At 38.1% G+C, this 22,179-nt stretch overlaps 1 protein-coding gene across 4 annotated transcripts in view; it reads right to left on the reverse strand.

The window, feature by feature from the left end:
• RAP1A (RAP1A, member of RAS oncogene family) overlaps positions 1–22,179 on the reverse strand; it is an 87,975-nt gene that overhangs the window by 20,215 nt on the left and 45,581 nt on the right. For 2 of the 4 annotated variants that reach the window (NM_174448.5, XM_024984713.2), the window contains exon 2: positions 1,690–1,773. In NM_174448.5, coding sequence (NP_776873.1) covers positions 1,690–1,746 — 57 coding nt within the window. In that variant the 5' untranslated portion in view covers positions 1,747–1,773. Of the gene's footprint in view, positions 1–1,689; positions 1,774–12,100; positions 20,324–22,179 lie in introns of all 4 variants that reach the window. The other 2 variants (XM_010803154.3, XM_059881663.1) reach the window with 2 other exon arrangements.

A 22,179-nucleotide genomic window follows, 5' to 3' on the forward strand; every position in this document is an offset into this window, starting at 1 on the left:
TATAAGGACACATTCATAGTTAATAATATATTTATGAAAGGAGGTGGTCATGTTAAAAACGGTCAGCTGACATTACACTGTTAAAATAATTACTATATTAAGTTTTAAAATACAACCAGGATACATATACATAAGGACATGGATTCTCATTCACTAAAATCTGAAAATTTATCAGTGTTTCCTATTACCCACCTTTATGTATCTATAGCAATTTTTATCTCATGCCCTCAAAGGATAGAGGCAAAAGTTATAAATTTTAAAAAGTTTTGAAACATGCTTTCTAATTGTGGGGGGAAAAAAAAGAGGGAATTAAAATTTATTGAGTGTATTAAATTTATAATCACAGTCACATATCATATTCACCCTTTTGCTATTGCTAAGTCACTTCAGTCGTGTCCGACTCTGTGTGACCCCATAGACGGCAGCCCACCAGGCTCCCCCGTCCCTGGGATTCTCCAGGCAAGAACACTGGAGTGGGTTGACATTTCCTTCTCCAATGCATGAAAGTGAGAAGTGAAAGTGAAGTCGCTCAGTCGTGTCCGACTCTTAGCGACCCCATGGACTGCAGCCCACCAGGCTCCTCCATCCATGGGATTTTCCAGGCAAGAGTACTGGAGTGCCAGCTGAGATTCAAATGTCATTCACACTTCAACTAGCCAGTGAAATATTTTATACACTATTTTAGCTTGCACTAAATAGGTCAACTTGAATATGGTCAGCTTCAACTATCTGTAATAGTGGTTCCATCTCCTCAGCTCTCATTTACTCTTCAATCTACCCAGGATGGTTATGACATCATTCCTACTGAAGCTGCTTTGATCACAACCAGCTACCTCTGTGTTATGACTTCTGCACAGTCATGTAAAGGTACTCTTTATATCCAAGTATAAAGATACATTGTTCCATCCTGGATCCTTCAATCCTACCCACTCTTTCAAGGTTGAGAGGTACTCAGAGCACTGTCCTGACTTTTCTCTCTCTAGTCCCTCCCTAGACAACCTCACTAATTCCTATGGATTTCTATTTTTATTCATGGACATATGAAAAAGTGCAAAAGACACAAAAGCATATGTAATGATAATTGAACCTATTTATTACCACTTTTTCCAATTCTATTCCCAAGGAAGTGACTGATATGCTATTTGTAACTTACTGAACCTTGCAGAAATAGTCTCTGTTCTTTTGTAATATCTCCAACTTCCTTTCTTATCTCTATGAAGAAGACTGTGACTATTTTGTTGACGGTTGTAACTTTAGAGTCTGATGTTGTAGAAGCTCAATAAATAATAAATACAGCATGTGTACAAAAAAATGACCTTTATGCTACATAAGCCTGGGGTAGGGTAGGATAGGAATTATTCCACTGGTACCTTTAATGATCAGTTTTCCCCACTAGAAAGTAAATTCCTTAGAAATGAGAATAATTTCTTTCTTTTAAATCACAAACACTAATGTTTGCCATATTATAGATAGTTAATAAATATTTGGTAAATGAAAGAAGAAGAGCCACCATTATAAAAATACACATCCATGGTTACTCAATGAGTCTGGGTCCCCTGGTGAGCCAGATACTAGGCATATAAAAACAATGCCACTTTTTCTCTTTAGTGACTAGAAATTGTAAGGCAAGAAGATATGAACATCCTTTTTGTATTATATTAATTCATTATAGTTAGCTGGCTAACTTACCAGAGCAGACTTCCCCACGCCTCCTGAACCAAGGACCACTAGCTTGTACTCACGCATGATGTGGTCTGTTTAAATACTGATAATCTGAAAGAAAAAAAAAATCAAAGATTAGTAAACATGCTAAGAATAGCCTAAGAACATACAACTGTTACATAAAATAACATGACATTTTTCATTTTTGTTTGTTTGTTTTTCCTGAAAACTATCCAAAGTTCTGACCAGAGGTCTTCTTTGTTGAAAAAAGGTAATTCATTTGAAATTCCAGAATCCTCGTATTTTTTTGTTTTGTTGTTTAGTCGCTAACTTGTGTCTGACTCTTGTGTGATCCCATGGATGTAGCCTGCCAGGCTCCTCTATCCATGGGATTTCCCAGAGACTGAACCCATGCCTCCTGCACTGGCAGGTAGATTCTTTACCCCTGAGCCACCAGGGCTCTCCCATTCATATTTTAGTACAGAAGTAAGCAAACCAGGGCTTCCCTGGTGACTCAGCTGGTAAAGAATCCGCCTACAATGAGGGAGACCTGGGTTGATTCCCAGGATGGGAAGGTCCCCTGAAGAAGGGAAAGGCTACCCACTCCAGTACTCTTGCCTGGATAATTTCATGGACTGTTTAGTCCACGGGGTCACAAAGAGTTGGACACAACTGAACAACTTTCACTTCACTAAACAAACCCTAGAGTAAAAAAATACTCTCAGTTCAGTTCAGTTGCTCAGTCGTGTACGACTCTTTGCAACCCCATGAACTGCAGCGTGCCAGGCTTCCCTGTCCATCACCAACTCCCAGAGTCCATCCAAACCCATGTCCATTGAGTCAGTGATGTCATTCAACCATCTCATCCTCTGTTGTCCCCTTCTCCTCCTGCCCTCAATCTTTCCCAGCATCAGGGTCTTTTCCAATGAGTCAGCTGTTCGCATCAGGTGGCCAAAGTATTGGGGTTTCAGCTTTAACATCAGTCCTTCCAATGAACACCCAGGACTGATCTCCTTTAGGATGGACTGGCTGGATCTCCTTGCAGTCCAAGGACCTCTCAAGAGTCTTCTCCAACACCACAGTTCAAAAGCATCAATTTTTCAGTGCTCAGCTTTCTTTATAGTCCAACACTCACATCCATACATGACCACTGGAAAAACCATAGCCTTGACTAGACGGACCTTTGTTGATAAAGTGATGTCTCTGCTTTTTAATATGTGGTCTAGGTTGGTCATAACTTTCCTTCCAAGGAGTAAGTGTCTTTTAATTTCACATCTGTAATCACCATCTGCAGTGATTTTGGAGCCCAGAAAAATAAAGTCTGACACTGTTTCCCGTCTATTTGCCATGAAGTGATGGGACCAGATGCCATGATCTTCGTTTTCTGAATGTTGAGCTTTAAGCCAACTTTTTCACTCTCCTCTTTCACTTTCAACAAGAGGCTCTTTAGTTCTTCTTCACTTTCTGCCATAAGGGTGGTATCATCTGCATATCTGAGGTTATTGATATTTCTCCCGGCAATCTTGATTCCAGCTTGTGCTTCATCCAGCCCAGCATTTCTCATGATGTATTTGGCATATAAGTTAAATAGGCAGGGTGACAATATACAGCCTTGTTGTACTCCTTTTCCTATTTGGAACCAGTCTGGCGTTCCATGTCCAGTTCTAACTGTTGCTTCCTGACCTGCATACAGATTTCTCAAGAGGCAGATCAGGTGGTCTGGTATTCCCATTTCTTTCAGAATTTTCCAGTTTATTGTGATCCACACAGTTAAAGGCTTTGGCATAGTCAATTAGCAGAAATAGATGTTTTTTTGGAACTCTCTTGCTTTTTCGATGATCCAGCAGATGTTGGCAATTTGATCTCTGGTTCCTCTGCCTTTTCTAAAACCAGCTTGAACATCAGGAAGTTCACGGTTCACGTATTGCTGAAGCCTGGCTTGGAGAATTTTGAGCATTCCTTTACTAGTGTATGAAATGAGTGCAATTGTGCAGTAGTTTGAGCATTCTTTGGCATTGCCTTTCTTTGGGATTGGAATGAAAACTGACCTTTTCCAGTCCTGTGGCCACTGCTGAGTTTTCCAGATTTGCTGACATATTGACTGCAACACTTTCACATCATCATCTTTTAGGATTTGAAATAGCTCAACTGGAATTCCATCACCTCCACTAGCTTTGTTCATAGTGATGCTTTCTAAAGCCCATTTGACTTCACATTTCAGGATGTCTGGCTCTAGGTGAGTGATCAAACCATGGTGATTATCTGGGTCATGAAGATCTTTTTTGTACAGTTCTGTGTATTCTTGCCACCTTTTCTTAATATCTTCTGCTTCTGTTAGGTCCCTACCATTTCTGTCCTTTATTGAGCCCATCTTTGCATGAAATGTTCCCTTGGTTTGTACAGGAGACAGGAATCAAGACCATCCCCAAGAAAAACAAATGCAAAAAAGCAAAATGGCTGTCTGAGGAGGCCTTACAAATAGCTGTGAAAAGAAGAGAAGCAAAAAGCAAGGGAGAAAAGGAAAGATATACACATTGAATGCATCCAAAGAATAGCATGGAGATATGAAAGCCTTCCTCGGTGATCAATGCAAAGAAATAGAGGAAAACAATAGAATGGGAAAGACTAGAGAGCTCTTCAAGAAAGAAAATACTCTACATGCTTCCAAAAAAAGCTTAAAAACAAGCTTCAAAGGATTGAGTCAATCCATAGAAAAAACTGCCTGTCAGGACAAGTCCAAAATTTTTTTAAAGAAGAAAAAAAATTCCACCATTCAATAATATAAAATTTACAATGTCCACAGCATCCAAAAAAATTATTACAGATGACAAAGAAAATATGACCTGAAATTAGGGTGGAATGAGTCAACTGAAACAGTCCCAGAACTGAGACAATGGAATTAGTCCATAAGAACTCTAAAACTGATATGATAAATACGCTCAAGGATTTAAAGGAAAATATAACGAGGAGAGAAATGGTAGACATAAAAAACAACCAAAATGAACTTTCAATGTTCAAAAATAATGTCTGATGCGCTTAACAGTATCTTAAACACTGCAGAAGGAAACTTCAAAGGAACTGAGATAAAGATAGAATAAAGTTGATGATAAGGAGGGTAAAGAGTGGAGAGACAGAGGAGGAAGGAGGGAGAAAAGAAAAGGAAGAAGGAAAATAAAAGAAGAAAAAAGAAGAAAACCACTGGACAATATCCAGCTATCAGGTAGGCTAATACGTTTGTAACTGGAATGGGGGGGGGGGGGAATTCGAAAAATAAAACAGATAATAAAATACTTTCAAAATTTGATAAATTATAAATTCATAGATCCAAGAAATTCAATGCATCCTCTCCTTAGTATAAATACAAAGAAAAGAACAATGCATAATAATCAAATTCCTGAAAGTTGTCAAAAAGAGAAAATCACACGAAGCCCAAAGAAAAAGTTTAGATATAGAAGAACAAAGTTATGAAAATATATAGATTTTCTCAAGAAGCTAGGCAAGACAAAAGAAAATACACCTTTCAAATGCTTCAAGAAAAATATGGTCAACCTAGAATGCCAAATACAATGAATATAGCCCTCAAAAATGAAAGTGAAATAAAAAATCCTCTCAGATCCCCAAAAAGAAAGAAAAACTGAGGAGAGGAAAAATGTTCACCAGCATGCACTTAATATACCATAGGAAAGGAAGGGAACAGGAAGAATGATGTTCAAGGTTCTTACGTTATATTGTAGTAGTACAGTAATATTATTTGAAGGTAGGTAATTATGTATCAGGCCTTCCTGGTAGCTCAGCTGGTAAAAGAATCTGCCTGCAATGCAGGAGACCGGGGTTCAATCCCTGGGTTGGGACGATCCCCTGGAGAAGGGAACGGTTACCCACCCCCGTATTCTGGCCTGGAGAATTTCATGAAGTGTATGAAGAATTTCCATGGGGTCGGATATGGGTGAGTGACTTTCACTTTCGCTTTCAATTATATGTTAACGATGCATACTGTACATACTAGAGCAACAACAGGGATAGAAGGGCAGGGAAGAAATGGCAACCCACTCCAGTGTTCTTGCCTGGAGAATCCCAGGGACGGTGGAGCCTGGTGGGCTGCCGTCTATGGGGTCACACAGAGTCGGGCACGACTGATGTGACTTAGAAAGCAAGCAAATAAGCCAAGAGCTGAGATAAAATGAAATACTGAACAACACAATTAATTCATCCACAAAACAGCAGGAAAAACAAGCAAACAAAAAAGCACAGACGAGATGGGAGAAATACAAAACAGGATAGAATTAAAAGGCAACCACATCATTACATTAAATGTAAATCATCTATTCTAATATTCCAACATTCAAATTCAAAGGCAAGATAAAAAAAAGCAAGACCTAATTATATGTTATCCTCAAGAAACAAACAAATACAAGAAAAGTTAAAAGTAACATTTACTAGTGACAAAGTCACAGTTGGCACTAACATTACCACTGTGGTTTGTTGCCTGCATCCAAAATAGAAACAAACACTAAATTTCATTTAGAGGTTGCTGTTACTGTTAAGTCCTCTGACTCTTTGCAACCGCACAGACTGCAGCACGCCACACTTCCCCGTCCTTCGCCATCTCCTGGAGTTTGCTCAGACTCATGTCCACTGAGTCAATGATGCCATCCAATCATCTCATCCTCTGTTGCCCCCTTCTCCTCCTGCCCTCAATCTTTCCCAGCATCAGGGTCTTTTCCAATGAGTTGGCTCTTCACATCAGGTGGCCAAAGTACTGGAGCTCTAGCATCAGTCCTTCCAACAATTATTCAGGGTTGATTTACTAACCTTACTAACATTTAGAGGTTAGTAAAAAACAAAGATGTATCTTTTTTTTTTCTGTACAAGTGCTGGGGACTCTAGATTATGACTCCCTACCTATTCTAAGCAGTTAGCATTTTAGGTTACTCTAGTCAGTGTTCTCAAACATTTTGGTTTCAGATTTCTTTATACTATTTGCTATACTCTTTTTTATATGGGTTCTCAGGAATGGATGCTAGATTTTTTTTCCCAATCTTTTCCTGCATCTATTGGTACTACGTTTTTCTCTTTTTCTTCTACCAATATGTTCACGCTCACCACTTCCGTCCAACAGTACTAAGCTATATACAGGAGGCTCTGTGCGTGTGCTCAGTTGTGTCTGACTCTCTGCCTCCTCCTGGACTGCTGCCTGCCAAGCTCCTCTGTCCATGGCATTTTTCAAGGCAAGAATACTGGAGCAGGTTACCATGCCCTCCTCCACAGGATCTTCCTGATCCAGGGATCAAACTGTGTCTTTGAGTCTCCTGATTGGCAGGTGGATTCTTTACCACTGTGCTACCTGCAAAGTCCATAGGAGGTTTTAAGCCTATAAGCCTATGCAAAAGGAAGAAATGAAACTTATTTTCACAGGCTGACATGATTCTATATGTACAAAATCCTAAAAGGAATATGCAAAAAAAAAAAAAAGCTACCAGACTAAGAAGTGAATTTAGCAAGGCTTCAGGATAAAAGGTTGATACAAAAAAAGGCAATTATATTTCCATATACTGGAAAAGAACTGGAAATGAAATTTTTTAAATACCATTTATATTAGTATCCAATAAGAAATACTTAGGTAAGTGTAACAAAATGTGTGCAAGACTTCTGTATTAAAACTACAAAATGTGTCTGGTTAAGGACTTAATGATTATAGAGCTATGCCATAAGATATGTCCATATCATTGTTAAGATATCAAGTCTCCTCAAATTGATATACAGATTCAATGTGATCACAATCACAATCTTTTTGTAGAAACTGACAAGATGACTTCATTTATATGAAAATATAAATAAGAATAGCCACCACAGTTTTGGGAAAAAAAGAAAACATCTTATACTACCTGATTTCAAGACATACTATAAAACTACAATAATAAAGACAGTGTTGTATTAGCCTAAGGACAAACATAGAGCAGTAGAATCAAATCAAGTCCAGAATTAAAACCATGGACATACATTCCATTCATTTTTTACAAAAGGGACTGTGGTACCCATCCTCTCAGATGCTCTCCAGTGATCCTGGCCTCTTGGTTGTCCTGATTTGTGTTGTTCCCTCTCGTATTCATATCCTTGTGTAGTTTCTTCCCACGCTTACTCAAGATTGGTTATGTGACCAACAGAAAATGGCAGACAATATCTGACTTCCAAGATTATCATCTAAAAGGCATTGCTTGGACCATTGTCTCTGGGATCACTCCCTTTGAGGGAAACCACCACCATGTCATGAGGACAATCAGCCATTCTAAGAGGCCTCTGACCCATTTGTCAACTATGTGAGCCAGCCGCCTTTGAAGCCTGTCTTATAGTCAAGCTTTAATTCAGATAATTGTAGCCTCAAGAGACCATGAGCCAGACTCTTCCAGTCAAGCTACTCCCAAATCTCTAATCCTTAGAAAGTGAGGGACAATAAATAATTACTGTTGTTTTAAGACAATAAGGTTTGGGTTCATCTGTTACACAAGAATAGATCATTAATACAGGGGCTAAAAAAACTCAGTGTGTAAAAGTCTTTTCAACAAGTCAAGCTGGGGGGGGGGGGGCGGTGGGGGGGAAGAACTTCAACTCTTGGTGCTCATACTAGCCAAAATCCAGAAACAATACAAGTATACATCAAGAGGTGAATGGGTAAATGGTGGCATATCCAATCAATGGAATACTACTAATAAAAAGAAACTACTGACAGATGCAGTAATGTAGATGAATCTGAAAAACATGCTCAGCAAAATCAGCCAAATATGAGACAGTGAATATTGTATGATTCCACTTACATAAAATTCCAAATACGAAACTCAGTTATAGTGCCAAAAAGCTACGTGGGACCAGTGGTGATAGGGCAGGAGTGATGACTACAAAGGAGCATAAGGGAACTTCTCAGGGTGAAGGAAATGAGCTCTATCTTGATCATGATGGTAGTTACATGGGTATACAGATTTATCGAAACTTACTGAACTGTATATTTAAAATAGGTGCATTTTATTACATGTAAATTATAGCTCAATAGAATTAATTTAGGAAATTCAATGGGAAAGAGGGAAGAAATTTCTCAGACTAACAGTTATATGTGAAAGTCAAAGTATCAGTCATGTCTGACTCTTTGCAACCCCATGGACTGTAGCCCACCAGGCTCCTCTCTCCATGGAATTCTCCAGGCAAGAATACTGGAGTGGGTTGCCATTCCCTTTTCCAGGGGATAATCCCAACCCATGAATTAAACCTGGGTCTCCTGGACTGCAGGCAGATTCTTTACTGTCTGAGTCACCAGGGAAGCCCCCAAACAGTTATATATATATACATACTGTTAGAAACCGAATATGCCCCCTGAAAATTCTTATATTAAAGCTCTCCCCACAATATGATGGTATTAAGAGGTGGGACCTTTGGGAGATAATTAGGATTATATGAGGTCATAAGGGCAGAGCCCTCATGTATGGGATTATACCCTTGAAAGAGGCTGAGAGCTTGCTTCTCTCTGCCCTCTCCCATGTGAGGATACAAGACAACCAAATACAAGCCAGGAAGTGGGTCCTTACCAAACACCTAATCTGCTAGGGCACTGATCTTGGACTTCTCAGCCTCCAGAACAGTAAGAAATAAATCTGTTGTTTAAGCCACCCAGACTATGATAATTTGTTATAGTGGCTGGAACAAAGCAACATGGTAAGGATAAATTAGTAGACTATGTAACAGACATGACAGCAAGAATAGCTTTGTTCTGAATCAAATATTTTTAAAATATCTCCCAGGTAACAGGTCTGTTAATATGGACTAGATACCAGGGACAAAAAACAAAAATATCTGTTTCCTTCCTCAAAGAGCTCACAGAGGGGAAAAAAAAAAAAAACTACAATATAGTTGCAAACAAAGTTACTATAGAGACAAGACTAAAGGGTTGGGGAAGGATGGAGGAACAGAGAAGAGGGACAGGAGGAGAAGGGGACGACAGAAGATGAGATGGCTGGATGGCATCACTGACTTGATGGACGAGAGTCTGAGTGAACTCTGGGAGTTGGTGATGGACAGGGAGGCCTGGCGTGCTGCGATTCGTGGGGTTGCAAAGAGTCGGACACGACTGAGCGACTGAACTGAACTGAACTGACATAAAAGCTAAGTGAAAAGCTAAAGAGGAATGTTATAGGTATGTAGTGAAGGGCATTCTAAGCAGAGGAAACAGGTGAACAAATACTCCAAACTATTAAATACAGAAGATTCAGGGAATACTGCATAGCTCAGCATGAGTAAAACACAGGGTTTAAAAATAAGGTATGGAAATTGAAGTCAGGTATGGAGACTGGGTTATGCTTACAAAAGCATTTGCCATGTTAAGAGTACTTTTTATCTAGTAAGCAATGAGGAGAAAACAATGATTTTTTTTTTAAAAGTAATGTATACACAAATATTATATAATTATAATGTAGAAAACTGATACAGTATATAAGGGAGATCAAAGGAAAAGAGAGATCAGAGATAGAATAGCAGGAAGCTACTGTAACAGCTCAGGTGGGAAATGACACAGGCCTGTAGAGTAGCTCTACAGCTGAAGGCGGGCAGTGTTTTTCTGAAGGTAAAACTGACAAGACTCCATAGCTGATTAGAGGTTATTACTGAGGCTTTTATTAAGAGGATTGAAGAACAGTCAGGATAATTCTCAGGTATCTATCTTGGGCAATTTAGGGGGCTGGTGGCACACCTCCTCCAATTAAGATAGGAAATATAAAAGAAGATTTAAAAAGAAAGTTAAATCTTTCTGCCAAAAATTAAGTTTGAGATGCTTACAGGAAAAGCAGGTAAACAACTGACAGACCAAGTCTGGAAGCTCAGTAGAAACCAATAAGGACTTAGGAGTGGGTGTTACAAAAGAGGGTAGTAGTTGAAACCATAGCAGATGAGATCAAACAAGGAGAATTTATTAATTCAGTGAAAACAGAAGAAAGCTAAGAACTGAACTCTGAGAAACAACCACATTTTACTATCTAGATGAATAGGAACCTGAGGAATAAACGAGGTGGGAGATGTTTGTGCTGGATACTAGTAATCCTATTAACTCTTATCTGTACCAAGTAGTCCTTTCATTTCTATGGGGTGCAAAAAAGCTAACTATTAAACACAAGAGACAGATCCCCATATCCCTAACCCCCTTTCCAGGCTCCCAGTGATTCTCAGTCTGGGGATTACTGTCATTTTAATAAGAAGCAAATTCATCATCTCTCTTATCCAAAAATGTGTATCTTTTTAGAGGGAATCCTAATATAGCAAGGCTCATTTATGCTTCCCAAATTGCCTCCTAGGGCAATAGCATTTGGGGAAACGCACTCAGACGTGGCCAAATTATTTTGGGTATTCTATAACAACAAAATATTTGGCCCCCGTTCCTCAACTTGAGGAGCAAGACAGTCAACTTACAAAGTTATTTTTCACGTGTTTTGTAAGCACAGAAAATCGTTTTCTTTACACCAAACAAGTACCATGGATTATAAATGTATACACATATGCACACATGCAAATACAATAATAATATAGCTCAGATAAGGAATCACATACAAATACCAATGAGGAATAATGTAGATGAATATTTTCTTTTTAAAAGGGGTTAGTTCTAACTTATTACTGCCAAGTTAGAAAACCACTACGTTCTTCCAAGCAAATCCCATGCCTTTTTATGGAAATCTCCTGTGCCCTGCACTCCCAACACAGCATCAGAAAATTTCTCACTCTGGTTAAGACTCGCCGACAAATAAGGAGGATAAGAATAAACATTACACTATGCTTACATTTTAAGTCAATCTTGAATCCCTAACACTATGGCCCAAGTTATAATATAACAATTTTTTCATGCTTCAAACTTCAGTAAAACTACTTCTAAATTTCACAAAATAACTTAATGATTTTCCCTGTGATACAAATAGACCTGCTTTTACTGTTTTTAAATATTTAAACTAATTACAAGATGAAATGATTTCTCCTGTACAACTGAAGTTATGAAACAAAATTCATTAAAGGAAATTTAGTTGTGACAAGAAATTTTGGATAAAAAGTGTTTTACATTAAGGAACACTGAAACTTTTTAACAAGCAGTTATACTGTTGGTTATATTTAAATATTTACAGAAGCTGTGAATATTTTAAATCTGACAACTGACCACAAAATACTGGGGATGGGTGGGGATGGTGGTAAGTAATATGGAAATGATGGTAAGACTTAACTTTCTAAAATAAAAAACAACGTTCCTCATAATACATCATAGTGGAAAGTCAATCGTTTCTGTAACATGAAGTCATAGTACTATCCCATTGAGAGATTATCTTCCTTGATACTTTCTCCTCTTGTTTTTCTCAAGACTAGTACTTTGGGGGGAGGATATATATGGGGATAAAATAATCAGACATAATATACTTACAAATGAAGTTTATAAATTAGTCTTCACATTCTAAAACCAGGTAACTCAGCTCAACAGTACTTTCTTACCCCTTACCAAATGAAAGAAGATAAGCTCCTGGAAATAGAAAAGGCAAGCCGGAACTCTCAAAAAGAGTAGACAATTAGTCACTGATTTGAGTAAAATCTGACAAAAGGCAATAAATTCAACAAGCAGCAGAACAAAAGCCAAAGAAAACAGAATTAAGAGGATCTATAAAACACTGTAAAATAAATGTAATATCCTTAAAGAAAACCGTGAAGCTATTAAATCTACATAAAAGACCCTGGAGTGACTTGCCTGGCAGTCCAGTGGTTCAGAATCCGCCTACCAATGCAGAGCACAAGAATTTGATCCCAGGTCTGGGATGATCCCACATGCCTCGAGCAACTACGCCCAGACACAACTACTGAATGTGTGCTCCAGAGCCCTCAAGCCGAAACTATTGAAGCTCACACTCCTACAGCGTGTGCTCCATAACAATGAGAAGCACCCCTGCTTGCTGCAACTAGAGAAAGCCCATGCAAAGCAATGAAGACCCAGTGCAGCCAAAAAGTAAATAAATACATTGTAAAAAAAAAAAAAATTAAAAATTAAATTATGCAGAAGTGGTGTTGTATGACTTCTGAAGCTAGAAAGGGTGCGAGAAATTCCTCCTGGATCTCTATTTGAAGTCTGAAGTCATGCCTTTGGGCCCAGAGTTAAAAGGCTGCCCTGAAGTGGCCACATTGGAAAAACCACAGAGATGGACAGAGCTGCCAGAGGAGCCCCAGCTGTGAGACCTATCAATAAAGAAGATAATTCCAGACAGCCACCATTTGACTGCATCACTCAGAGGAGAGACCTTGGGCCAGATCTTCCTAGATGAGTCATTCCCTAATTCCATACTCAAGAAACTATGGACGATAATAAATGGTTACTGTCTTGAAGTGAAAGCCGCTCCATCCTGTCTCTTTGTGATCCCGTGGACTAGAATTCTCTAGGCCTGAATACTGGAGTGGGGAGCCTTTCCCTTCTCCAGGGGATCTTCCCAAGCCAGGAATCAAACCCAGGTCAGATTCTTTACCAGCTGAGCCACAGGGAAGGCCACTGAATACTGGAGTGGGTAGCCTGTCCCTTCTCCAGTGGATCTTCCCAATAAAGGAATCAAACCAGGGTCTCCTACATTGCAGGTGGATTCTTGACCAACTGAGCTATCCGGGAAGCCTGGTTACTGTCTTAAGCCACAATAATTTGAATGGTTTGACTACTAAAAACAGGAGGTAGAAAGGAAAAAACAAAAGAACAAAGAACAGATGGACAAACTGAAAATAATGGATAACCTAAATATCATTAATTACATGAGTACATATTCAATAGGAAAAATGAAAATTAAAATGCAAAACAAAACATATATATAGCAAAAGTTAACAGAACCAAAGGGAAAACTAGTCAAACAAAAAATCAGGATTAGATTTTAACAAATTCAATAACTGAGAGAAAAGGAAGACAAAGTCAGTAAGGATATATTAAGGATTTGACCAAATAATGAATCAACTTAATTCAGATGACATATATAAAACACCACACCCCAAACCCAGCAACTGCAAATTACACATTTTTCTAAACTGCATATGGATCATTTATTAGAACAGACAATACTGGGCCATAAATCAGGTTTAAACAAATTTCAAAGGACTGAAATCATACAAAGTGTACATTCTGACCATAATGCAATTAAATTAGGAACCAATACAAAAATATAATTATATAATCTCCAAATGGTTTTAAGTTAACACAATCCTAAATAATATACAGGTCAAAGAAGAAATCAGATGGAAAGTAAAGGATCAGAGCTAAATGATAATAAAAATATATATCAGCAAAAATTATAGCTAAGTATTTGATTATCACTGTAAAATAAGTACAAAAATCTGAAAATAAAACTGTGATTATCTCAACCTTTTAGTTTGGGAGAAGACAGAAAGGAAGGCATGTTAAAAGTCTTTCTCTTCTTGGGAAGAGCATAAAGATACTGAGCCTTTCTTTTTCCATATACTGAAAAAATATAAATAAAGCATGAAAAATATAATATCAATAACTAAATCACATATAACTTAAAAATCACTAGAGGAAAAACAAGCACAGAAAACTTGACCAGTGCCAGAATCACAAAGTGAAAACTAAACAACACAAAAGAAAGGTAAAGAAAAGAGTATAGGAATAAGACAAAATAAATCAGTAATCCCAATAAAAAGAAATCCTAAATCCTAATTCTGCAAACCACAAATGATACAACTTTATTCTATGCAGATTATGATGACAAACTTAGAAAACAATACACTTTTCTTGCATGTAGCAAATCTTCTAGCATGCTATATTACTAGCTGGCTTTGTCTTTTCTTGTTAAATACTGAATTCAGTATTTTAGCAATACTGAATTCAGTATTTAACAACAGAATGCCTGAACTACAGTAAGCGTTTCTTTTGTGGCAATTCACTCTAAAAACATCTCTAGATACAATCATCTGTTCCTTTGAACTCTATACTCACTAAACAGAGTACATTCCATTTCTGGATAATTTTACATTGCTGTTTCTCTGTAGTGGCTACTTGTTGGGCCCCTGCCTCTGATGCTAAACAGTATAAAGAGAACTCTCCCAGGCTACGCTCCTTCAAATATTTGAGGACAGCTATTTCCCCAACCATAACCTCTTTTTCAATAAGCAGTCCTATTCCTTTTTCAAATGATGGTTTCAAAATCTGTATTCATTCTGTTTCCTCTGCAAAAGTTTTAGGTCTTCAGTTTAGTTCAGTTCAGTCACTCAGTCGTCTCCGACTCTTTGTGACCCCATGAACTGCAGCATGCCAGGCCTCCCTGTCCATCACCAACTCTCGGAGTTCACTCAAACTCATGCCAATCGAGTCGGTGATGCCATCCAGCCATCTCATCCTCTGTCATCTCCTTCTCCTTCTGCCCCCAATCCCTGCCAGCATTAGAGTCTTTTCCAATGAGTCAACTCTTCGCATGAGGTGGCCAAAGTACTGGAGTTTCAGCTTTAGCATCAGTCCTTCCAATGAACACCCAGGACTGATATCTCCTTTAGAATGGACTGGTTGGATCTCCTTGCAGTCCAAGGAACTCTCAAGAGTCTTCTCCAACACCACAGCTCAAAAGCATCAATTCTTCGGCACTCAGCTTTCTTCACAGTCCGACTCTCACATCCATACATGACCACTGGAAAAACCATAGCCTTGACTAGACGAACCTTTGTTGGCAAAGTAATGTCTCTGCTTTTCAATATACTATCTAGGTTGGTCATAACTTTCCTTCCAAGGAGTGTCTCTTAATTTCATGGCTGCAATCACCACTTGCAGTGATTTTGGAGCCTAGAAAAATAAAGTCTGACACTGTTTTCACTGTTTCCCCATCTATTTCCCATGAAGTGATGGGACCAGATGCCGTGATCTTCGTTTTCTGAATGTTGAGCTTTAAGCCAACTTTTTCACTCTCCTCTTTCACTTTCATCAAGAGGCTTTTTAGTTCGTCTTCACTTTCTGCCATAAGGGTGGTGTCATCTGCATATCTGAGGTTATTGACATTTCTCCCGGCTTTAGGTCTTACATTCTCTTAAAAGTAATATATGCTAATTAGTACTATTAGCAGGCATTATGAAAAGGCTTATAATAAAAAGAGCAGTCACTGTATCTCCTTGTGTGTGTGCGTGCATCTGTGTGTTAGTCATTCAGCCATGCAGAACTCTTTGTGACCCCATGGACTGGAGCCTGCCAGGCTCCTCTGTCCATGTGATTTTCCAGGCAAGAATACTGGAGTGGGTTGCCATTTCCTTCTCCAGGAGATCTTCCCGACCCAGGGATCGAACCTGGGTCTCTCACATTGCACCCAGATTCTTTACCATCTGAGCCATCAGGGAAGCTCTAAACCTTAACCTATTTCCAACTTCTAGTTCTTTCTCTGAGTGTTCTCCATACTTCTGAGTAAGATATTTATACTCCTATCTCTTGATTTTTAGTTTTAGATATTGCTATTATGGTAGGTGAGAATTCTAGCTCTCTTAACACAGAGCAAAAGAATATACTAAGATTACATTTCCTTTTTCATATAATATGTGTTTATTCTGGAATTGTCTACCAACATTTTCTACCCAAACTTGCCAGATAATCTATCAATATCATACCCTTCTCTCCCCTGCTGCCGTCAAAATCCTTCCTGGAGCTTGCTGTAATCTGTACCAGCTGCTCTCTAGGCCTGCAGATGTCTATCAGTCTAGGACTTTGTTATGTGTTGGTGTGCTTCAAAGTGCCTATCTACAGAGGTTACCACCACTAATTCTTCTTTTCTTTTGTCTATGGTTTTATTTTCCCCAACACCACAAAGGAATGCAGTTCCAATATTATCATATCTCACAAATTTTCAAGAGAAGCTAGAATTCTAACGTTTGGGAAAGCTTCCAGTTTAAGCTGGGAATTAAACTCAAATTATTTGTGTGTGTGTTTACACACACACACACACACACACACACACATATATAAAAAAATATGGAGAAGGCAATGGCACCCCACTCCAGTACTCTTGCCTGGAAAATCCCATGGACAGGGGAGCCTGGTGGGCTGCAGTCCATGGGGTCGCTAAGAGTCAGACCCGACTGAGTGACTTCACTTTCACTTTTCACTTTCATGCATTGGAGAAGGAAATGGCAACCCACTCCAGTGTTCTTGCCTGGAGAATCCCAGGGACGGGGGAGCCTGGTGGGCTGCCGTCTACAGGGTCTCGCAGAGTTGGACACGACTGAAGTGACTTAGCAGCAGCAGCAGCATATATAAATATATATATATATATATATATTTTTAATTGGAGTATACTTGCCTTACAATGCTGTGCTGGTTTCTGCTGTAGAACAATGAGAATCAGCTATATGCTTACATATATTCCCTCCCTCCTGAGCCTCCTATCCCTTCTAGGTCATCACAGAGCACTGAGGTGAGCTCCCTGACCACTATTATTTCTACTGCTCCTCCAGAAAATAAGGAAGTTGTCCCTATAAGTCAGCATCTTTTTTAAGTACACTGTCTAAATCAATTGAACAGTGTGAATATGAACTACAAGGCTGGTGACAATATTTTTTTAAAGAGAAAGAAAGAAAACACTACAGATCATTTTCAGTACTGTGTCATTACTTTTTTGAACCAGCATCGAAAACTTAAAAGAAGAAAAGCTTTTAAAAGCACAATGTCTCCACTGCTTCTCAGGTTCTTACATTTCTTTGAGGGCTTCCCAGGTGGTGCTAGTGGTAAAGAATCTGCCTGCCAATACAGGAGACATAAGAGACATGGGTTCAATCCCCGGGTCAAGAAGACCCCCTGAAGGAGGGCATGCCAATCCACTCCAGTATTCTTGCCTGGAGAGTCCCGTGGACAGAGGGGCCTGGTGGCTACAGGTCACAGGGTCACAATATCTCACAAAGAGTGGGACTGAAGCGACTTGACACAGTACATTTCTTTACTAAATGACACTTCCTTCTTTATGTATTAAAAAGGATCATAAATACTACCATTCTAAAAGAAACTCATTCATCAATTATCCCCAAACAAGTTTTTACTAAAATTTTTAATAAATTATGACTGAGACAATTATTCCATTCGTTGTACCCTTGATATTCTCTACAAATTCAAAGTAAAGGATTAAAATGTTTAATCCAACCATATTACTTTATCAAGAGTAAAATTTCTGGCAAATTTGACCAGTGGTCTTGAAAGACTTAATACTAGTATGCAACAAATGCAATAATCTACCATTTGAAGTTATTCCTTAAAAAATGTGTTAGTAAGTATACATGTTTCGTTTACAATAATCTTTGTAGCATCTGTAGTTACATCTCTTTTATTATGGTCTCTCTTCTGATGCATCCTAGTAGATCTGTTAATTCTATTAGTCTTTTTCTAAAAATCAACTTTGGCTCTGTTGACTCTTCATTGTTGGCTTCTTTTATATTTCTTTAATATCTACTTTTATGTCTATTATTTCCTTCTTTTCTTTATTCTGTCCTTTTTCTAATTTAGATTGAATGCCTGGCTCTTTCATTTTCAGCCTTTCTTCTTTTCCAATGAGTATCTCAGAGCCTCAATCTGGGATCTCTTTCTTCTACCCAAAGTGTATCTTTTAGAATTTCTCTTAATGATATTCTACTGGTGGTAAAACATTTTAATTTTTCTGAAAACTTTATGTACCTACATTCTTAAAAGATATTTTAACTTTAATAGTTATTTATTCTCAGCACACCATAGTTATTCTTTTCTTTTGGTTTCAGTTTCAATTTTTCCTTTTAATAAACTAGTCTAATAGTAGATCTTTTGAAGGTAATCTGTCTTCTCCTTCAGACTATTCCTGATTTTGTGCAAATTTAACTATGACATGTTTAGGTATTGTTTTTTCCTCTCCTGTTTAGGATACACTTCTTGAATTTATGCCTTTTTGAAATTTTAGAAATTCTCAATTATAAACTCTTCAAATATTATTTCTACTCGACTTTTCTTCACATCTGTATTCTGCTTTGATAACTGTTAGATCTTATGCTTTTCTTGTATTGGTTAAGGTTAATATGAGACTGGGCTGATACAGTAAGAGATTCTACTATGGCTTAAACAAAATTCAAATTTTTTTCCTCTCTCACGTGACAGTAGAAAGGGACAGTTCAGGACTGGTTTGGCAGCTCAGCAGTCTGAGAGCTGAGCTCTTGTATCTTGTTGCTCTGTCATCCTTAGAGTACTGCCCTGTGCCACAGAGCTAAACAGTCCACTACCATGCCCACATTCCAGTCTATGGGAAGGAAGAGGATGGAGCTGGCGCATCTCTCTTCTTACAGGCATAAACCAGAAAGCAGAACTTCTACTTGCATCCAAATTGCTGAAACTGACACACAGTCAGAAAGACACTGAGATGGAAGCTATAGCTGGAGAGCAAAGCTTCCGACTAATAGTGATTACTCAGATGGAAAAAGAAATCAAGGGAATTTAGCAATCTCTGCCCCAATTTTCAAATTCTCTTTTCTTCTCTTACATATGCTTTATCTGTGTCTCTGCATTTTGCTTAATTTATTTTTCAGGTCATCTTCCAGCTCATGAATTCCCTAATCTATTGTTAAACCTATCTATTGAATTTAAAACTTGTATTTGTATTTTTCATTTCCAAAAGTTCTTTTATTCATTTTTTCTCAAAGCCATTGGTAATTGTTCATAGTCATTCTCCTTCTCACAGCATTATGGTGAAATGTTCAGAAGTCTGAACTTAGGATCCATATTGCCTGACTAGAATCCTGCTCTACTATTTACTAAACTCTGACTAGAACACTGACTACGAAGAATCTGGGAATGACACTATTAAACAGAATATGGGAGACTATCACTCTATCCAAAAATATTCCCTAAAAAAAAAAAAAAAAAAAGGAGGGAATACCTATCTTCTTTTAGCAACAGAGTAAATCATCATAAAGTACATCAGAGTGGACCGCTTTTTATATGTAGTATAATCTACTTAGATGAATATTCTTCAGCAACTGTTATCATTACAGGCAAATAAAACATTTGTAAACCATGAAGAAAATTTTATAGGCAGTGACTAATACTTTCTATGTTGCCCCCAAAAGATTTTTCTTTAAAAGATAAGTCTTACTAAGTTAACTTTACTAATCTATGCTAAGTATATCAGTTATAGAATCCTGATGTCAGAATCTTGACATTTCCATAAATAGAGATATTTACTCTAATGTTATTCCCTTAAGGGCACTGCCATATAAATTACATAACCATAATCTGAAAATTTAAGACTAACACTAAAGCAAGTCATAGCAAATTAAAAAAAAAAAAAAAACATGAATTTAAAGAGGCTTCCCAGGTGGCGCTAGTGGTAAAGAATCTGCCTGTCAATGCAGGAGACATAAGAGACCTGGGTTCGATTCATGGGTCAGGAAGACCCCCTGGAGCAGGGCATGGCAACTCCAGTATCTTGTCTGGAGAATCCCATGGACAGAGGAGCCTGGTGAGCTACAGTCCATAGGGCTGCAAAGAATTGGACATGACTAAAGTGACTTAGCATGCATGCACATGAATTTAAAATAATTTCTAGAGCAAAACAGCATACCTGTCACAAATTTCTGAAATCTTTAGAGACTTCACTTCTTAAAACCAACAGAAATGTTGTGATCTCTCCTAGAAGGGAAAGTAAAACGATGTGACCAATAACCTATATAGAGCATTTTATCATGTACAAAGCTCTTTATGTTTTAGTTTACCATATCAAAACTGTATATGATTTCCCCCACTATAAAGATAAGGAAACCATCTAAGGTTTAACTTGAGTTAACGACTTACGTGCAAAGTAACTAGGAAGCTCTATTCAAACTTATCCTGACAGTAAATGCCATTCTCTTTCCAATGTATTCTGCTTTGTTACATAACAACAACAAAACAATATTAACAGCATATATTTACTGAGAACTTACCACATGCCAGGCACTACCATGAAAAATCCTCACAAAAGTCTTAATGAGGTAGGTACTATAATTTGCCCAAACCACACATCCAGTAAGAGAATCCACACTTCAAACTTTGGCAGCCTGGATCCCAAGTTCACACTCTAAAACGCTAAATCACCTCTACTCTTATATGTGCATAGATACTTGTAAATACATGGAATACCTCTGGAAGGAAACTGAGGAATTAGGGGACAAGGAAAGATTTTTACTGTATGCCTTACATACATTTCTTGAAGGCAACAAAGGGGAAGGGGTTGGGGTAGGAATTCACTACAGATATGGAATTTCATGGGAAAAAAAGGTGTAGATTCAAGATAATGAAAAGCCTAATAAAAAAATTATTTTAAAAGAGTCCAGGTGGTTTGAGCATTTACAATGAACAGCTGGGATAAAGCTAGGGGGAAAGAATGAGTACATATGTGGTTTAAACAGTGATTAGGCTAGCAAGCTACCAAAGACCCTGTAAGATAAAAGACCTGAAATTTCCCTATCAGAGGAAGAAAGCCACTTAAGGTTTTTCAACAGATAATTCGAGGGAAAAAAAGATTAAAAAAAAAAAAATCTCCCAACTTCTATGAGAAGTGTGTAGGTAGGAACAAAGGATTGAGAAATTGGAGCAGGAAGTCCAGTCAGGAAAACAAAGAATGGGGCTGGAATTTGAGACACAGAGAGGGTTAGCCTTAAAGTAAGGGGACATAGTTCCGCAACACTGTTGTGAACACCAAGTCAGATAAATCATATATATAGCACTTAGCACAGTGCCTGGCTAAAAAACAACTACTACACTTTACTACTACTTCACTGCTTTACTACTGTAATTAGAGTTACTGGTATTTGGAAAAGAACTGTGGAAAGGTAATGCAACACAAGAGTGCACAGCACTGTCAGATTAGGAACCCCAAATCAGGAGGCAGCATAATAAAATTTACTGATTCTGAACTTTATTGAATTGAAGGGTCATCAGTTCTCTGAAAACTGTTAGCACACAGAGAGAAGAGGAGACAAAGGAACCCAAACTAAGAACCCCTGATCAAAAGAAACCCCTGGCATATCTGGATCCCTGTGTGAGCCTGGGAAAGTTATTTGTTAATATACAATTTCCTTATTAGGGAAACAAAGCTGGATTAAGATACTGGTTCCTGATAATTAAACAAAATAACATATTTTAAGTAGGTACAAAATGCTTAAAACATGGGAGAAGTTAAATGCTTTCCCCTCCTAAAGTAAAAACACAGTATCAACATTTTGGTTTGATGAAAACACTGCCACATGAGAAAACCACTGCTCAGATTCTAATTTACTAGTCTGTTTGCTTTAAGAACTTCAAATCTATCTTAGCATGGCCAGGTTGTCATGAATTTCTGATTTGCAGAAACTCTGAAGGTTCCTGTGGGCAGAGCATTGGCTCTGTGACAAGAAATAACACACACACAGACACCTTTGTCTTCAAAATTTCCTGTTGAGGACAGTCTTAGTCCTAACCAACTTCTTTATATTTGAGATAAGAGGAGTTCAGAAGAATATAATAAG

This window comes from Bos taurus, chromosome 3 (genome assembly GCF_002263795.3).
Source record: "Bos taurus isolate L1 Dominette 01449 registration number 42190680 breed Hereford chromosome 3, ARS-UCD2.0, whole genome shotgun sequence".
Classification (NCBI taxonomy): domain Eukaryota; kingdom Metazoa; phylum Chordata; class Mammalia; order Artiodactyla; family Bovidae; genus Bos; species Bos taurus.